Source organism: Ursus maritimus, unplaced genomic scaffold, assembly GCF_017311325.1.
Source record: "Ursus maritimus isolate PB19 unplaced genomic scaffold, ASM1731132v1 scaffold_2, whole genome shotgun sequence".
In the NCBI taxonomy this organism is placed as follows: domain Eukaryota; kingdom Metazoa; phylum Chordata; class Mammalia; order Carnivora; family Ursidae; genus Ursus; species Ursus maritimus.
This window is the reverse complement of record NW_024424452.1, coordinates 88,584,934-88,605,048: the sequence shown is the minus strand read 5'-3', so window position 1 is coordinate 88,605,048 and position 20,115 is coordinate 88,584,934. Positions and strand designations below refer to the sequence as shown.

At 41.9% G+C, this 20,115-nt stretch overlaps 1 protein-coding gene across 3 annotated transcripts in view; it reads left to right on the top strand.

The window, feature by feature from the left end:
* Positions 1–9,398, top strand: part of XPR1 (xenotropic and polytropic retrovirus receptor 1) — a 234,292-nt gene extending 224,894 nt beyond the window's left edge. For all 3 annotated transcript variants that reach the window (XM_040636319.1, XM_040636318.1, XM_040636320.1), the window contains exons 15-16: positions 208–429; positions 3,475–9,398. In XM_040636319.1, coding sequence (XP_040492253.1) covers positions 208–429; positions 3,475–3,535 — 283 coding nt within the window. In that variant the 3' untranslated portion in view covers positions 3,536–9,398. The remainder of the gene's footprint in view (positions 1–207; positions 430–3,474) is intronic.
* The last annotated feature ends 10,717 nt before the right edge of the window (positions 9,399–20,115 follow it).

Below are 20,115 nucleotides of genomic sequence, written 5' to 3'. Positions count from 1 at the left end.
CTAGCCAGTGGAATTTCCCCCTTTGCCTAGGCCATTCTAGTTCCCTCCCACCCACCACCACACCATGGTTTCCTGTTTTAATATTCTAACCCTTCATTCCTTGTTTTTATTTCATGAGTGGAAACTTGATATACGGGGAGAGTTACAGTTTCCAATAGGAAGTTCAGATTTTATAAATAAAATCCCTACTTACTCCATTTTGCTAAGGCGATTTGTGTGGAACTTCTTCCGCCTGGAGAATGAACATCTGAATAACTGTGGTGAATTCCGTGCCGTGCGGGACATCTCTGTGGCCCCTCTGAATGCGGATGACCAGACACTCCTAGAACAGATGATGGACCAGGATGACGGGGTACGAAACCGCCAGAAGAACCGGCCGTGGAAGTACAGCCAGAGCATATCCCTGCGCCGGCCTCGCCTCGCTTCTCAGTATGTATGGAGACTTTTCAGAGTCGAATTTCCTTCAGGTGTTGGCACTGGTTAACATTTAAGCTAAGAAGGTATCAGGTTGAGCCACATGAAATTGCTGGCATTCAGCCGTTTTTCACCTACGAAAAACAGCAATAGCAGCAATTTTATACACTCCAACCTATAGAATGTCTTAACAAATAGAGTAAAATGTCATTAATACATTAATTAACGCATTAATGCTATGACTTTGACATTAAAAGTACACCGGGGAAAATTTGTTGGAGAATATTTCCTTGACTCTTCAGCATGTTTTGTATACAGATAATTTTCAAGTTATAAACTTTAGGAATCCTGGCTCTGCCACTTGGCCCCTATGTAACTTTGACCAAATTACCTAATATCTCTATATTGCCTTTCATCTTAAAATTGAAATTAATATGATCCCTGCTTATAGAGTGGTTGTGACATGGGATTTAGACCAGTTTCCTCACAGAAAGAGTTCTTATATATAGTTTATGTAAATATAAGTTATTATTATAATTTTCTTACCAAAATGCCCACAACAGTATTTTTATAAGTCATTAATTTTGTATGATCCTAAAAAGAACAATAAATGTAGAATATATTGTGGCTGCATTTGGAACTTAGAGACAGATTTCACAGTGGATTGGAATGATGGGGAGACTTAAGTTGAGTGTGGGCAGTTGTCTAAAGGATAAAAGAGTGCTTGACTAGACCAGAGGCACAGTAAAGACATAGAGGCAGAAGGAAAGCCATGTGACTAGAACTATAATAAAAAAAAAAAATTTAGCTGAATAGATGAAGTATGATTGCAAAAGTCTGGAAAATACAAGCTTGATCATAACAGGCAGGAAGGATTCAAAGAATGTTTTTCTTTTTTTTTTTTTTTTTCCGGAGAATGTTTTTTCATGGAAGAATGACATGAAAGTAGTATTTTCCTAAGTTTTAATGGCACTGTGCAAGATACATTGGGGAATGGAACACTAAAGTCCAGAAGACCAACTAGAAGTCCACCGTGGTATTCAGAAGTATCAGACATTGAGGACTTGGGTTAGGATGCTTTACAATAGGACTAAAAATAATATGAGGAGATGTTTTAAAGGAAGTAAAAAATAGGAGGTGGTAATAGTAGCGCATAGGTATAGGAGAGCAGAGTAGAAATTGCCCAAGGTTCAAACAGAATTTGGAAGTTCTGTGAAGAGGACAAGGTAGAGAAAAGAAAAGCAGAAAAACAGCTAAGCCTGAGGAAACACAAGCAGGAGAAAAAAGAATAAACAAAAGGAGCAGGAAAGGAATGGCCAGGGAGGTCTTTGGGAAGAACATCAAAGCAAATCATGAGACTATTGTAGTAAAGAAGCAGAGTTTGAAGAAGCCAAGGAGGTGGGTGCGAGGGATGGTGGGGTCAGCAAGTGCCACAAAGGACTGGAGGACTGCAGATGGTTGTCTCATTGAGCTGCTAAATGTGAATGTGTTATCCTTGTTAGTCACCAGCAGAGGGCAGTCTAAACATACACTATTTCTGCTTCAGAAATAGGGAGGTTCTTGGCACTAGATTATTACATTCAATTTCAGGTGTTAAGTGGAAAAACACTGAGATACAAGATTGCAACTGGAGGAAGATGTTTAGAACAATGGAACAGGTTATGTGCAATGGAGAGAGCAGGAAATCTAAAATAAGAAGTTCTGAATTTGAGTACTGACTCTGTGACTCCCGCAGCCTTTAGCACATCCTTTACCTTTTTGAATGTCGGTTTCTACCTCTGTCAAGTGGGAATAATAATACCTACTTCACAATCATAGGGCTTATGAATTGCAGATTATTTTAACATTATCAAATCCCATTTTTCATCTAGTACAGGAATCTCTTCTGCCTCCTGATTAGATAGATGGTCATCTTGCGCTGACTGACAATTGTCAGTGATAATGAAGTTTATAACTAGATGGGGCACCTGATTTTACTGTTGGATGGTTATCATGGTGGCTAGCTTATGTTAGGCTGAAGTATGCTTCACTGTAACTTTAACCAGTTGATACTAGTCAGGCTCTCATAACCTAGTCTCCTCCCTCTTCTCTGTCATACCCTGTCAGCTTTTTGAAGATAGCTGTCATGCCTCTATGTAGGTCTTATCTTCTGCTGATTTACTCACCTAGTTTCATGTGTACCTTAAATGGCAGTATTTCTATCCATGCTCGTCATAATTCCTTATATTTGTCTCATACTTTACTGATGCTTTTTATATACATTTTCTCACTTGATAGTGACACTGTCTCCATGAGGTAAGAGTACTATTATGTGAAATGGGTATTATTCCTGCTTTATAGAGATGAAAATTAACACTCAAAAAGGTACATCTTACAAAGTCAGTACTTAAACTCAGACCTTCTTTTTTTTTACTCAAGTAAATTAGCATACAGTGTTTTATTAGTTTCAGGTGTACAATATGATTCAACATTTCTATCCATTACTCAGCATTCATCATAATAAGTTACTCTTATTTCCCCCCATCCTCCCACCCATGTCCCCTCTGGCAATCAGCAGTTTGTTCTCTGTATGTAAGAGTCTGGTTTTTGGGGGGGTTTTTTTGAGGGGCGGTCTCCTTTTTTTTTTTTCCTTTGTTTGTTCACTTGTTTTATTTCTTAAATTCCACATGTGAGTGAAATCATATGGTATCTGTCTTTTTCTGACTTATTTTACTTAGCATTATACACTCTTAAGTCCATCCATGTTGCAAATGGCAAGATTTCATTATGTTTTATGGCTGATCAAACTCGGATCTTTTTCTAGGTTGCTTCTCTCTCTGCTACACATGATCGGCCATTTTTCTTGTTACCTTCCTCTGGTTGCAGTTTAGTTTCTTAATGTTTTTCCAGTAATACCCAAAATTGAGGATGATACTCCAGGAGTAGTCCATCGGATATAGTATATAGTGCCCACTTACGATGTATTTTTAATGGTGATAAGATGGGAAATGTATCTAATACCATGAACATGTTTGTATTTTAATAATGGACTAAATGCTTTTTTTCCTCTTATTCCATTAGATCCAAGGCTCGTGACACTAAGGTATTGATAGAAGACACAGATGATGAAGCTAACACTTGAATCCTCTGAAGTCTAGATTAACATCTTTGGTTTTCCTACTCTGCAATTCTTTCCTCGACCAACGCAACCTCTAGTACCTTTCCAGCCGAAAACAGGAGAAAACACATAACACATTTTCCGAGCTCTTCCAGATCGGATCCTATGGACTCCAAACAAGCTCACTGTGTTTCTTTTCTTTTCTTCTGGTTTAATTTTCATTTTTTCTATTTTTAAAACAAATATTTACTTCATTTTGCCAATCAGAGGACATTTTAAGGAACAAAAACATAGTATCTTATGGATTGTTTACAATCACAAGGACACAGATACCTATCAGGATGAAGAACAGGCATTGCAAGGACCCTCTGATGGGACGGTACCGAGATACCTCGGCTTCCGCTGGGCCCGGTTTTGACTGGTTGAAACCGGACATTGATTTTTAAATTTTTTGTCAGTTTATGTGGAGAATTTTTTCCTTTCCTTCACACCCAGCGCAAAAGCACTGGCCGCACTTGCAGGGAAAGTGCAACTTAGAGCAGTACCTTCATTCACGAAGCTACTTTTTAATTTGATGTAACTTTTCTTATTTTGGGGAGGGTTGCTGGGTGGGTGGGAAATATGATGTATTTGTTGCATATAGTTTTCTCATTATTTATGAAACTTAACCATAAAAGAATGCTATAACTCCTGTGCAATGAAGGTGGTAACAGTGAAAGAAGACAGGGGAAACTAATGTCGGACAGCGTTTGAGGGTTTAGTCCACAATACCTCTTTCATGAGACAACTTGCACCAGTTTGACTTTTTCTTTCTTTCTTTTTTTTTTTTTAATTTTAAGCCAAAGTTTTATTATTGAATTTTTAAGTTGCTGCTGCTTTAGAATCCTGAGCATGTCTTTCATAACAAAGCATCTATACACTTCCACATAACCGGTTGAAATTTTTTTTGAGTTCTGATACTTTTCGTTTTTTAAGGAACAAATGTGGAATATGTTTGCCCATACTCCCACCATAACAACTGAAGTTATGCCTTATTAAGCTTCAGCATTTAGGGTAATTGAAATGTAACCTTTACTGACGCTGAATGAGAAGATAAAGCTATTTCAGAGACTCCTTACACCCTTATTGGATAGTTTTTCTTTTGGATTCACTTGCTTTAGCCAGAATTTGATCAAATTAAAAGTCTGTCTTGGGGAAACCATATTTTTGAGAGCAAAGAACAAATTATCCTTCTTCTGTCACATTACATGAATAAAACAAACCTTGGCAGTCATTTCTCCCAGCAGTTTTAAAGGATAAACATTGGATTTCATGCCCTCCTTTGAGAAAACCTGCTTTTAAGATTTTTGGGGTCTAAACTTGGTCATAAACCAAAGGTATATTTCTTAGACATTTCAGACTCTCATGATCTGTGCACAATGCCCATTTTTACTTCTTTAATTTCTTTCCTGTGTTTCTAAGTCATCCAAATAAGCCCCAAAACCTTAAAGGATTTTGCTTCCTTGAATGTGGTTGGCATTAAATCGAGCATTTCATTATCTAACAAAATTAATGTAAATACCAGGAAAAAGTGAAGTATGTTTTAATCCTCCCTTCCCCCCAGATCCAGATGAAGATTCCAGCATGAACATCAGTGGATGCATGAAAGTAAATTACTTCAGTCGTTTTCAGGTTAATCGTAGGCAAAGAGATACATGAATGGAAGGGCAGCTATAATTATTACTTACTTAGTCTTGAAAATATGTGGTTACTGCCCCTTATAGTACCCCCTTGGTCAGCCACTCTTCTGCTGCGTGTTGCAAGTCTTCACTCATACCTGTCGTGATTCCCGTAGATTGTATTAAAGTTACTGTTACTACCAAAATTCTATCAATTAACTGACAAATAGTTCATCTTTAAAGGAGTTTATTCCATTTTTATTCTGACAAGCTTCCAAAGTTTTTTTCCCTTTCCAAATTGAGATTTTTTTTTTGAAAAATCATACAAATTTTTGGCTTTTGTTGTTTTTTTATGTTTTGCCAAGCATGTTCCTTGGCCCAAAACTGAAGAGGAAAAGTTTAATTACTGTTTTTTTAGTTTAAATAAATTAAATCATTTATAATAATCAGTGGTAACAATTTAGTGACCCTTAATAGAATGCATTATTTATACTTGGGATTTTTTTTTCTAACTATATTGTTTTTGTACTTCAAAACTATGGGGGAAATATCACTGGTCTGTCAAGAAATAACAGTAATTACTGAGTTAGAGAAGTCCAGTGGACCAGTCATTTCTTGTACAAATAAAACTGGTGGTACTAATGTGTATCCAGAGCAATTTGAATTGTCAACTTCATTTTCTATTAGTAACACTGTATAATGACACACATAAAATCTTACAGTTGACTTCTGGTATTTGAACTCCCCAGTGTTTTGCTTTCAGTGTATGCTATAGTCAATTTGATCTTTCTTCAACTGTTATTATTCTAGGCCCTAATCAGTATTATTTTTTCATAAATAATGCAATGTTAGAATTTGTTCCTTTTCTGATGTGTTTGTCCTGTTAGCATAGTCTACTCAAGAATGATAAGGCTTATGTAGCTTTCAGCTTACTATGGCAGATGCTCACATAAGTATTTAAATACACAGCTTTATGTGCCTTGTAAAGCTGTAAAGAGAAAAGAGGATTTTTCCTCATCAAGGGGAAGCAGTTTGGGAGACAGAGTATACATTTAAATTTTCTTCCTTGAAAAAAAGGCAATGTGAATTTTTCTCTTCTAAGTTTTAAATGCCCTAGCAGTTGCCAATGCTGTGTCCTACCTAATATTTTATTGGAGATATCTGTACACTGAAACTCTCAGAACTCTTAGGAAATTAATATCAGAGAGTCATTTTAAAGGAACAGCAATCTGACCAAAGGTAAAACTTTATCCGATTTTAGGTTTAGAAATTCTAGTCTTATTTTATTTGAGAATCAGTTTATATCATCAGTTTAAATACTCCCCAAAGGAATGAAAAGAAAGTATTAAATGAATAAAGTTCATTGATGAGTGTAGAGAAATCAGAAGACAAAGAAAAATGGCTTATTTTCTACTCACAAATATGCACCTGTCCTTAAGGCTGCCTATACCATTAGAATGGAATCGTTGATAATTTCATATCATACAGAGAAACAATAAAATGATCAAATTTAACTCATCATTAATTAGGTTATAATGGTAATTTTTAAGATTGGAAAGAAGTTGAAAACACATATGCAACTTTCTTTTCCAATGTCTCTCATTTTTCTCCTTAAAAAGTTGCTTAACTTCAGAGTCAGAAGCAATGATGTGAGAGAGTGCCAGTCTCCTCATCAGTAACCTCTATGGACCCTTAAAGAGAGGAAAATGGGGCATAGCCCCCAGGATCTGCAACTCCCCAAAATTTTCATCATGAGAGTTTTAAGATTTTAATAGATTTTGCTAGTAGGTTGTTGATATATGGTATCCTTCCTCTACGGTTCGACGAAAGTACATTCATGATAACTACAGAAAGCAGTTCATCCTTTCTTAAGAGGTGAACTAAGGCATGTTAAGAATAATTTAAAAAAAAAAAACAACCAAGTAACCTATTACTGAGTTGTACAGGCATCAGCTTAACAGGCATTTAGGTGAAGAAAAATAAAATGATTGTGGAGATAGCAGAGAAGAGTGGGAAGGTGTTGGATTGTGGCAGCAAGAAGCAGGGTGGTTAAAAAGTGTGTGAAATTGGTGGTATTGGTCATGCCTCGCTGTCTCTCCTTCAGTGGTTATGTTCTTAGTAGAGACCTGCCTTTATTTTCCCGTCGTCTTTTTTTTCATTATTTGCATTATTCAGGAAATAATACCCAAATGCAATTTCCTAAACAATGACTAGAAAACTTCTTAATCTAAGGAAACTAATTTAGAAAATAACCATATCCATGACATTATTTTATTTAAAAATTTAAAATTCTCTGAAGTGATTGTACTGTTTGGTAAACAAATTTCAGAATACAGTCCTCTTTAATTTGCATGAAATTTGCCTGTCTCAGAAAATAAGTACTTCTTGCTATATAACATATTTAAATTTTTTAAATTAAGATTGCTTCTCAGATTTAAAAAAATCATGTTGAATCTATGGCTTTTTCAACTACAAAATTGCCACACTTTTCTCAAATCTAATTTAAAAAGCCAGCATCATTACATATAAGATCTATAGTCACTAGGTTAAGACAATACAAGTTATGGTAGAACTTCAGAAAAAGGTGAAGAATAAATCAGATTTATCAGCTTAGCTCATTTTACGATGCATCTAACTTTTATTTCTTGCTTATGAGGATTAGGAGAGTTAAAATGAGATTTTACAAATTACTTAAACACATTTCTACATTTCAGGTATCAGTCTCGATAGTAAGTCTTAAAAGCTAACTTACTGCATTATATTTTCAATCTGTACAATGTCAGAACACAGTGATAATGTGGGATAGAATTGATTATATTAGAGCATAAGAAATTTGTAATGGTCACCTTACCAGTAATTTAACTGGCATTAAACCATACTTTACTCACCACATGAAAAAGTAAAATCATCTCATTAGATTGGAAAGAGCTTAATTTAAGCAATATGAGAAGTTTGCCTGGGAATGGAGATTGATTGGTACACTTCATAATGGCCTTTCTTGTATCAATTCGCAAAACTCTGATGCTGAGTTGCCCCTTAAAAACAACCTTCCATAATGTATTTGCTTACTTATGGTGGAAGAGGAAGTGAGAGGGACAAGATGAGAGTTTCCCCTGGAGTGAAAAGAATCATTATACTAATTTTCATCTAAAATATGTTTCCCTGTAGCAGACCTTTGGTTTATTTTATTAGTATATCAAGGCCACCTTCAGTTTTTTTATGGTGCCATCAACTTAAGGAGGACAATCAAATAACCAATTGTTTGCCTTGGATTCACTGTGTCTGCTAATTACAGTCTCATCTTGTATACCTTCAAAACCAGTTACTTGACTAAACTTCCGCCATATTACCTTAGTTCTTCCTATGCCCTTTCCTCTGTACCACCACAAATCAGAGGGAAGACTTACTACCAGAAAGGTGTGGACTTATAAGAAAGAGCAAGGATTCCATCTCACTACCCAAACTTCCTGAAGTTCCTACCCAGAATTCCCTGATTGTCCTGTAACAACACCAGCATGGTGGGAATAGGGTGAAAGATTGTGGGGAATCCTGAAAGAACCCTGTAATTGAACATGACATTGTCATTCTTTTGAAGTGTAAAGTGCAATTGTGAGCCACTCACATTTGCAAAAAGAGCAGAATTCAAGCTTTATCACATTGTTGATTAATTTCTTGCTATATTCTGGATTAGCACAGAAGCTTGTATCAATGAAGACTATTTAGGAGGGGAATAGGGTGTAAAATGTATCTGTCTTTTCAAACCCTCTCCCTCTACTCATGTTTCCTTCGCCCCCTACCACATTGTGTTCGTCGAATGATACTATTCTATTAAACCCTGAGCTATAGTTGTCTAAAGTAACTATGGAATGTGATTAGTCCTCTGTGGGTGCTTCTTTCACTCTTTTTTCTCCCTTGCTTTCTTTCTTACTCTCTCCACTCTGGTAAATGGAAAAGGTGACGTCAAAGAATTGATGCTTGCTTGGACTCATGTTGTATCTGTGACTATGCTATTAGCTGTCTCCTTTTTCCTTCTTATATGGGTAGAATTCTTACAATATGTGGAGTTCCCTTCTTGATAAGTAGGTTAAATGCACAATGTGGTACTGTTTTATAGTTTCTAGATGGTTGTATAAAGCAAAAAGTTAATGTGGTTATGTGTTTTTAAAAGAAAATAAGTGATTGGTTACAAACTGTCCTTTTTTCATTATTACAAGCTCTGTTTTCCAACAGTTTTCTGACTCCTTTGTCATTGGCAAATGGCTTGTGTGATTGCATGTTTTTCTCTCCAGGTTTCTTGGATTCCTGAACATGATTCTTCTTAAGACTAATGTGTATAAGAGTTTAGGGCAAACATATTTCAAGAATGAAACATTTTTTAACTTTAACTAAATTAAAAAATAATCTTAAATGGCCTTTTGTCTTTAGGTAGTATTAGGCATCTAATGGATTGATACAACAGCTCTTTTTTTGTACTGACAGAGTCTCAAGTATTAGATGAAATGGTATGTCTAGTTGTATTTTGGAGAGCTGGACTCCTGTTATCACGACATATCCGTGTAGAGAGGAGATAGTAGCTATAGGGCGTTGAGATTGGATGGCTTTTTTAAGTGTCACTGATGCCTACAGAAGGATGATGAACACTGAGGGCAAGTTCAGGCAATTGGAAGCCAGATGTGGAAACAGAGGGCCTCTTTAGTTGCATACAGCATTCTCATTTCCTACAGTAGGAGACAAAGGGAAAGGAGAAAGAATGAAGACCGAGGCAGGACTTAATAGCGTAGCAGAATTTCAAAGACAGGCAACCAAGACAGGCCATTATGCAAGGTCAGGGTCCTCGCTGGGAAAATTGGGCACATCAGATGCAAGATCTAGTTGGATTCCCTCCCCCCAAAAGATTTTAACTCCACAAGCCCCTGGGAAGTCTGAGTCTATAGACCTATTTCCCCATAATCCTCACTAGCACTCCCCATCCCTACTCCATGATGGGAGACTTTAAAGAGGCTTCTCTTGTGCAGAACAACACATGCGCCACTCAGGATCCTCATAACTCAGCTGGGGACATGCTGGGCCAGCTAAGGGAAAATAGACTATACACTAAAGGAACCATATGAAAGTATACAGGTACTGATAGTTGGACTCCGAGATCCTGAAGATGCTTGAAGAAAGGAGCCAGAATATAAAATTGAATAGAGTTTTTGACACGGAAGTGCTCCCCAAGATACAGAATTTAATTCCCTAGCAAAGATCCCGGGGGTTGGTGCAAACTTCTAGCGTGGCTTCTAGAAACAGAAAAAGTGATGGCCCATGTTGAGTGGAGTTAAAATTCCAGAACTGCATTGGCACACCATGAAGGATGGAGCTAAAAGTCTCAGGGAAGCGGGCATGCTGGATGTACTATGGCTGGAAGGCCAAGAGGACACACCATGGACAAAGGTCCTGAGAAAGACACTGTTCAGAGGTGCACTAGCATCACTAAAAATTCAGAGGTGACGTCTATAAAGACACCACTACAGAACAATGTTGGCTGATAGCAACGGAGATAATAGGACTCTGAAATACAGAGCCAGGTGGCAACATAAAACCATCCAAAGCCAGGAAGTCACGATTACTGTCCTGACTGCAGCCAAGAGGGTCAGAACCACAGAATTATGAGAATAATTCCTACAACAGTGTCCCTAGAGACAAAATAGATGGGCAGTCACCCAACTACGGAGCTTATACTAGCAGAAGTCAGTGATGGACAACTTCAAAGCTGAGGCCAGCTGCCCCAATAAAAAGTCACAATCCCTTGCCCAATTTCTGAACCTGAGCAGGCCAGTTTTCAGACCCAGAATGCTGACAGAAGAGATGGCTCCGTCCACAGGAGGCAAAACACCGCAATATCCTGGCAAGTATACACAATAATGACTAGGTAACTATGCATCAGGGAAAAGGGAATGCCCAGACCTTTGAGGGTGGTTGGACATAGGGCATGGTTGGACATAGGGCAAGACCTGAATCATCATGGCCCCCATGTTAGAGTGGGTCCAATGGGGGCCAGATAATAAATGTAGTCCTGACCAATGTCCAGTTTACAGAGATTCTCAGCATCCACGGACCCACTCAGTGGTCAGTTACTCAGTCTGCCAATATATAACTGGAATGACCTATTTGGCAGTTGGCCAAATCCCAGCTTTGCATTCTTGGTCTGCAAAATAAGAGCTATCATATTGGAAAAGGCTAAGTGGAAGTCTCTCAAATAACCTTCCTCCCCAGACATAAATAAATGTAAAGTCATTGTGGGGAAAAAAGAATAGAGATTTCTTGCCACATTCTATTCATCTCCTCCTCTCAATCCTTATTAGTTTGACCAGTCTGGTCCCTGAAGAAACCACATGGAGTAGGAAGGGTCACTAAACCATCACGATCTCAAGTATAATAACCCCAGTTGCAGGCACAGTGCCAGATGTGGTATCCTCATTAGACCAGATCAATACCACCTCAAGTATATAGTATACAGCCATTGATTGGGTGAAGGCATTCTTTCTTTCAGTCAAAACAAAAGATCAGAAACAATTCACATTTCCATGGAAATGATAAACATTAACAGTTTTGCTCCAAGGCCATATTAAGTTCAAACATATGTGTACCAGCTGGACATCCACAGAAAAACACATTTATCTCTTTCATCAATGATATTGTATTGATTGGGTCAGATGAGCAAGAAGTGGCTAGCTTGCTGGAGACCTTTATAAGACATGTGTGTTCCAGAGGGTTGGAGCTAAGCCCTGCAGTGATTCAGGAGCCTGCCACAACCGTCACATTTTCAGGAGGCCAGAAATCGGGTCCAGGAACCAGGACATCTGCAAAACAAAAGATAAATTATTGCGGCTTGTACCTCACTATGAAGAAGGAAACATGCCTGGTAAGCCTCTTCAAGTTCTCGAGTCAGCATATTCAATACCGAGAGATACTGTTCTGACTCATGCACCTTGTGACATAGAAGGCAGCCAATTTTAAGTGAGTCCCAGAGCAGAAAAGACCTCTGCAGCCAGCCCAGGCTACCACACAGGCGATCCAGAGCCATAGGATCCGACAGACCTCATGGGACTAGAGGTATCCGTGGTGAAGAAAGACACCATGTGAAGTTTTGTGGCAAACTCTAGTGAGAGAATCGCAATGCAAGCCCCCAGGGCTCTGCAGCAAGGCCACGCAATCTGCAGTGAAGAATTGTGTGCCTTTGGAAAACAACTTAACCTGCTAGTAGGCCCTGGGAGAGAGTCACCAAGTAATGTTGTGGCTAAAACTGCCCATCAAATACAGGGCCCTCTCAGACCCCATGAGACTAGCCCAGCAAGAAGCCATCATAAAGTGCAAGTGGTACCCCCGGGATTGAGCACCAACAGGATGAGAGGGCATGAGCAGGCTGCATGAGCAGGTAATCTAGACCTCCCGCCATCTTCCATGATTGCCCAGGACTTCCTCTTCCTGGGCACATCTATGGCAGGATGAGGGATCCTGTAAGACCAACTGACAGAGGAAGAAAAAACCTGAGTTGTTCATGGATGGGTCAACACCATTTGGGAGTGCAAGCTGAAATTGGATAGCAGCTACACTACAGCCTCACGCGGGGCGGCGGCAAGGGGGGGGTGCCTTAAAAGACAGTAATAAGAGAAAATCCTCCCAATATTCAGAGCTTTGAGTAGTGTACTGGGTCATCCACTTGGTGTAGAAAAAAGAAGTGTCCCGAGGCTAGAATATATAGTGGCAACTGGCCTGGCTAGCTGATGAGGAAAAACAGGAAAATTAGGGATAAGGGATCTGGGATGGAGGTAAGTAGATGGACTTATAGAAGCGGACCGGAAGGAGGAAAATCTTTGTATCATATGTTCACAAACCCAGAGAGCATCCACCATTGATGAAGAACTTATGACTCAGCCCACTGGCCTCAACCAGCCTCTGTCACCAGCCACTCCAGTGTTGGCACAATGGAAACATGAACACAATGTGGGAGCAGAGGTGAAAGCTATTTACGGGCCAATGGCATAGACTCTCACTTACCAAAGATAATTTGGCTACCGCTGCCACTTACGTTATCCTGCCTACAGCAGCGACCAACACTGAGTCCCCAGTAGAGCACCATATTGATTGGTCTTCCTCAAGAGACAAACCAGCCACTTGGTAGCAGTTTGACTACATTGGGCTCTTTCCATCCTGGAAAGTTCAGAAGTCTGTTTTTTGTTCTCAGAAGATTAGAAACCTATTCAGGTCATGGATCTGCCTTGCCTTTCCTGACCACAGAGGCTCAACCAGCATCACCATATGAAGGCTTATAGAGTATTCCATCCACTGGCATGGAAATCCATGTAATATCACCTCAGACCAGAGGACCAAGTTTACAGCATAGAAGTTATGTGAAAGAGCTCAGGAACATGGGGTTCGCTCTATTACAGCATATAATTCATCACCCAGCAGCTGCCACCTTGAAGGAGCACTGCAATGATATACCGAAGACATGGGATGTGGGTGTCCTCCTCCAAGATTCAGTACACACGTTGAATCAAAGACCTGTGTATGGTACTGTGCCCGAAAAGGACACAAGGTCTGAGTACCAGGGAGCAGAAGCAGTAGTTGTAGCTCCACTTTCCGTTGTATTTATTAATCCTCTTTCTGCTTTCTGTCCCCCTAACTTAGCTCTGCAGGATTGGTAGTCCCATTGAATTATGAGCTAAGGCACTTTGGGCTTCCTGTGTCCAAGCACCAGCAGGCAGGAAGGGGACTCACCTTGCTGAGAGTGTAATCAACTCCGATCGTCAGGAAGAGGAAGGGCTGATATGACACACTGTGGACAGGGAAGATGATGTTTGGCACCCAGGTGTGGAAAAAGCATTTGTGTTTCAGGGGACGTCATTTATAACATATCTTTCCAGATGATCAGATGCTGGTTGTGTTCCCTGTCTTCAAGTAATTTTTCAACTTTCTGTAAATTGTAGGTAATTGTATGTAAATTCTGTCTTGTCTGGTGGTGATTTTAATTGACTTTTCCCACTGCAGAAAAAAAAAATGTTGTCTCTACTTGCAATTCATCCCAACATCCCTTAATGCCACATATGCTTGTGTTCTTTTGACTTTCTTGAATTTTGTGTATACACATATCTCATCCATCTTTGTGTCTGTTTAAGAATCCTGATTTTTTTTTTCCTGAAAAGAAAATTACCTTTTAACACAGGTGACTCGGGCACCTTTGGTACTCTCTTGCCCAACAGTGACAGTAAATGGAGAGCCATAGAAACCTCAGCTTACAAAGGGGCTCACGTCCGCTGGAGATGAGGTCTGGGTCATAGCAGCCTAGCCTCTGAAGCCAGGAGAAATGGTAGCCGATGATGAGAGGCATCTAGAATGGATAACCTTCAGCTGTGCGAGAATCCAATGGCAACATTCGAGGCTGGCTCATCTTACTAACTTCCCCTTCCGAGAACAAACCATCAGTTTGTTCTCTGTATTTATGGGCCTGTGTCTGCTGTTTTTGTTTCTTCATTTCTTTCGTTTCTCAGATTCCACACAAAAGTAAAGTCATGGCATTTTTCTTTCTCTGACTTATTCCAGTTAGTATAATACCTTCTAGGTCCATCTGTGTTGTTGCAAATGGCAAGATCTCATCCTTTTTTTAGATTGCTGAGTAATAGAACACTCCTAATCTTTACTGAACCTGGTCACTTGTCAGTCTACCCACCACTTCAAATTCCCCATACTAGACTGTACTCGAGGGCTAGAATGCTATCTATTTTTCTATCTTGGGTGTGCAACCATAATGCCTAGTTTACATTAAGAAATATTAGTTGAATAAGTAAATTGAATAAATTCATCAAAAGATAATTTTTTGTGTATGAATGTTAATAGCAGCTTTATTCATAACTGCCAAAAATTGAAAACAAGAAAATATTCATCAATAGGTAAATGGATAAATAAATTGGGTACATAGCTTAGTCTGGTGAGGCTACAGTTACAAAAGGGTACTCACGGTGTAACTTAAACCACAGAAATTTATTTTTACTTGTTCTGGAGGCTGGAAGTCCAAGATCAAGGTGTCAGCAGATTTGGTTACTCCAGAGGCCTCTCTGCTTGGCTCGCTGTGTCTTCACATGGTCAATTCTCTGTGGATGTGTCAAAAGATAATTTTTAAAAGAGGGCATAATCATGCCTCTCATATAACTATAAAATGAGCACATGTCAGAGATTTTATTTAAGTCATTAATTAAGGAGAGAACCAGTAAAATGTTACAACCCAATCAAAAAAGAATCCAAAACACGAATATATAGAATGGAATGCTGAGAAAAACTTACAAATAAAAGCAAAATCAGCAATATTCTGCTGGTCAGTATCCATGGGGCTAAATTCCACTAAATACAACTGGCATTTCTATGGGCGAAAATCATTTGCATTACTATCCATTTTTCTGCAACTTAGAGAATTATAAAATGGCTTGATAATCTGGAAGGATACAGTAGACAGTACCCCCAATAATCTCTTTAGTCCGTGTCAATGCCTGTCACATTTTCCCCTACAGTTTAATTAATGGCTAACTCCTCCACCCCAAATTATGCATTTATTTATCAAGTCATTTGACATAATCTTTTAGAAACCACACAACAAATACCCTAGAGAAAAATCCTTTTCAGCTTTAGCTAAAGCCAGCAGCCTGGTTTAGGTCCTGGGGCAGATGGAATCCCCTTGTCAGTTGTCCTCTTGTTTCCTTTAAATTTTCACAGATTTGGCCCAATTCTTAGCAAGAGATATTATTAACAACATCAATATTAGCAAGGGAAAGACTTTGTTGTCTTAGATGCTCTGAAGAGTTAGAAAAGGCTAACCACCTTTTGGGTGATGTATAGGGCTCTCTACCCAACCATGATTTTCACCCCTGCTTTCTTGGGGGAGAGAGAAGTCTGGTGGGCCCAGCTCCCAAGGCTGGTACCGAAATGGAGCTGGACGTCAGGGGAGAAATGTTGGAGGAAGGGGCCCAAGGGGGAGAAAGGAGAACAGGAATCTAGCGAGGCAAATCTGTGTCAACAGCATCTAGGAGGGAAAAGTAAACAGCCGCGAACCGTACAGACTGCCTCTCTAGATGTGGCCGCTTGTGAAGAGGTGACGCAGGGCTCAAGGGGGCAGGGCTTTGCACACATACAATCCGAACTTTCAAGGGCTTGAAAATCCTCAGACACTGGCACTGCCAGAAGGCTTTCTAAGAAGCGGCATAGAATCCACGTTGGCCGGATCCCTGAGCCCACTTGAATGGGCTCCGCTCCTCTCAGCTCAGGAAAGCTAGTGCTCCACACCCTGGCTCGGCCCGAGGAGACCCTGTCCCCGTGTGCTCTGAAAATCATGTGTCACAGCCGCATCATACCTTCAACACACGCTCCTACACACAACTCCAGGTCTCCCCCAGGCACCCCTTGGGGACACCCTTACCTCCTCTGGGTCCCCTCCACCCCTTTGCTCTCCACCACAGCACTTTTAAACTGCTTTGGGGCCCAACCTCTTGAGTCAGGAGCTCTTGACCTTTTCATTACCAGCTGAGCTTTTCATTACTAATTTTCACAGACACTAAGTTTGTTTTAAAAAAAAATTGTCTAACAAACCAACCATATCTATTGCATAATAATCCTTGTCCCCATGACAACCAATCCTGCCATACTGAGTTGATCTAACATCAGTCAAAAGCAAAGACACTTCTCATGGTAAATGTATAATTTCCATTAGACTTCTTTAAATATTGGAAATAGCTTATGCTTTTCTCCCCAGTTGGTGTCTGGGGACCCCAGGTTGGGAACTTCTGAGAGCTAACCTTGAGTGGGTGCCAAACAAGCCTCCCTAGTTCTCCCTTTTCACAGATGGGCAAACTGAGGCTGTTAGTTTTAAGGTGAATTGGCGTAATCAAACTGACAAAGAATCAGAGTACAAACTGAGATTTTTTAAAGTCTCCCCTCTTTGGTCTCTAACTCCTAGCACTAGGCTTTCTGAAAAAAATAAAATAGAGCTGGGAGGGGCTGCCCCTTGCCCCGAGGGAGCTTTTTCTTACTTGCGGTGTGGACCTTTCTGTGGGATCTTGGAATTTTCTGTACAGCTGCTGCCTGCTCCTCCCCCTCGGGCAGAGAGGCCTTGCCCAGCTTGGCAAGAAGAAACCTGAGAGGTTATCTGGTCAGGTTGTCCCAAGTAGGTGTCCCAGGATGTTGACTGCTATTTTGAGGGAAACGACTTCTGTGGTCAATTATTCTGAGAAAGGCAGGGTTAAACAAAGGTAAACCAGTTTAGTTTTGTTTTGTTTTCACTACAGGACTTCCTTGACCCTTTGAAATGCCTTTGGGCCTAATGACCTGCCAGGAGAATGAGATAGCATATAGCATCACCCAAATTTTTGGGACCTGAATTCTCTTTTTCATAGGAGATCTATTAATACCTCATGGAACCCTCGGGTTCTGGGGAACATTTGTTTGGGACCTGTGAGTTCAGTCCACCATTTCCAGATGAAGAAACTGAACTCCATGGAGTGACCAGGCCAGCACCGATTCCAGGTTGCTAGAGTCCAATCCTGGACTTTTCAAACTTGGGTCTTTCCCTCCATACCTCACCCACCATGTACCTTAATTTAGACAGACACGGAGGGAATTCTGCTCAGAGAGGATCCTTCTGAGGTTCATGTGTGTCCTCAGCAAAACCTCCCAGGCTGGTGGGCGCAGGAGGGTCCTGGAAAGGGCTTCCCTCTGCAGGCACCAGACAAGCCTAGGTCTAAGGCACCCATCCGCAGTGGAGTGGGCCCTGCAGACTGGCCTCCTCTGGTGGTGCCCCTGCAAGCCCGCATCTCGTGGCCTCGGCCAGAGAGACCTGGGCCAGTGACTCCCAGGCGTCCCCGGGGAAGGTGTCTCCAGGAGGAAGAAAGGACCCGCTGCTCTCCAGGGCTGGAGGAGTGGCACCGGCAGCCAGGAGCGAGGGCTTGGCAGAGCTCCAGCCTAACTTGTCCGTGTGCCTGAGGCAGTGTTCTAGGGGCTGCCGGCAGCGAGAGAAACAGGCACGGGCCCCCTTCGAGAGCAGCCTCAGGCCCTCACTCCAGAGACCGGATGCCAAAAAGAACAATGAAGAGCTGGGCTTTCCTGGGCGATGGTGCTCTGCAGCTAAGATGTGAGGTCCTTCCCCTCTGCCCAAAGCAGCTTCTGAGATTCTGGGGAGACCTCTCCCGCCCAGCACTGAGCCACTCTGCTTGGCCAGGTTAGACCTCCGTTGGCAAAGCCACGTCTTCCTCCGTCCCTGCCCGCCCCTCAGAGTGTGGGAGGGGCATGGTGAGGAGCTGTCCTCATGCCTTAGATGACCACCCCCAACTCAAGCCTTGTTTCCCTTCGCGCATGGGGGATGGGGCTCCGATTCGAGAGGGACGCATTCTTGGGGGGGGGCGCCCGAGAACAGCAGTCTGGTGGGGCCATGTGTGGGACTCTCCCTGACAGGCAGACACAGCCTGGTGTGTGGTTTCCAAGCCTGGAGAGGGGCTGGGGACAGGGTCGCTCACCAGCCTTGTTAACTATGGGCAAATTCTTAGGCTTCCTTGAGTCTTGGCATCTTCCTCTGTATAACCTGACCTGGGATGGTTGTTGGGGGGGATTGACCCGCTACACAGTGCTGTTCCAGTGCCCTCGCTGGCATCCGCCTTCCACAAGGGGAAGACGGTGTGTAACTCACACCTCTGTGGACATGGGAGGGGCGATGTGGGGAGCGGTGCCCACAATCCAGGACCCCAGCACATCAGCCCTGAGTGAAAACCTCCTTAGAGAGTCTCTTCGACAAGTACATGCATTTCCACCATCCTCAATACCCTCGTCTCGTTCCCAGACCCGAGCTTGACCCTCTACCAAATTAGTCCCCAGACAACCTGTGAGGTCTTGGGACCACCACTTACCAGCTGGGGAAACTTGGGCAACGTAGTTAGTCTCTTTGAGCCTCGGTGTACTCATCTATAAAATGGGGATGATAATATCAATTCCTAGGGCTGCCTTGTGAATTAGACTAAGTGACAAATGAAAAATGGGCTGACTGCTAAGCTCAGGCCTTAACCTCTGCTTAGAGCTTAAGGACTCACAGACGTGACAAAGAAATGAACCCACCGAAAAGGCGCTCCAGTGAGTGGTGCTGGGACACAGGGAAGGGGTATTTTCTCTGGCTGGGGGTTGATCATGAGGGCACTCCCGGTGGAGAAGGAGGGACCCTCCGGGTGGGGAGTTCACAGACATGTTTACGGAACGTGAACTCCAGGGTGCTGTGAACGGAGTGCGGGGTGTGTACAGGAATTGGGAGGATATGAGACGAAGTTGGAGAAGGCGGGTTGAGGAGTTTCAGTACCGTGAGCCACTTGGGGACCACATTTCACCAGTCACGAGGACGATGTGCACAAGGTTTGAGAAAGATCACCAGGTGGCTGTAGGGAGAGACAGGACTGGAGCAGGGAGGCCAGGCTGGAGGTGGGTTCGGTTCTGTGATGGAGAGGCTGGTGCTCCAGACTGGGACAGAGGCTGGGGAGACAGGACAGGAGATGCCTCCAAGAGCAGGGAAAGGGGCAGCATTGTTGTCTTGGAAGGCGAGGGAGAGAAAATTTCTCAAGGTGCTGGCTTGGGTGATTGGTGATGCCATTCTCTGGGAGAAGATTTGGAGAAGGGGAAGATGATCCGTTCGGATCCTACCATGTCAAGTGTCAAGTGTCTGAACAGGACGGGGTGCCCGCCCCCCAGTTATGGAGCACATCGTAGGAACTTGGTAAATACCTGTTGGGGACCAGCATGGAGGAGCTTAGCAGACAGGGCACCTATGAGGGTGTAGAGTGGGCGTCTTCAGCTTGCAGGGGTGGACAGCTTGGATGTCTTGGATTTAGATGACGTCCCTCTGGAAGCCCACACAATGTAGGAGTGGGGGGAAGAGCTCTACCA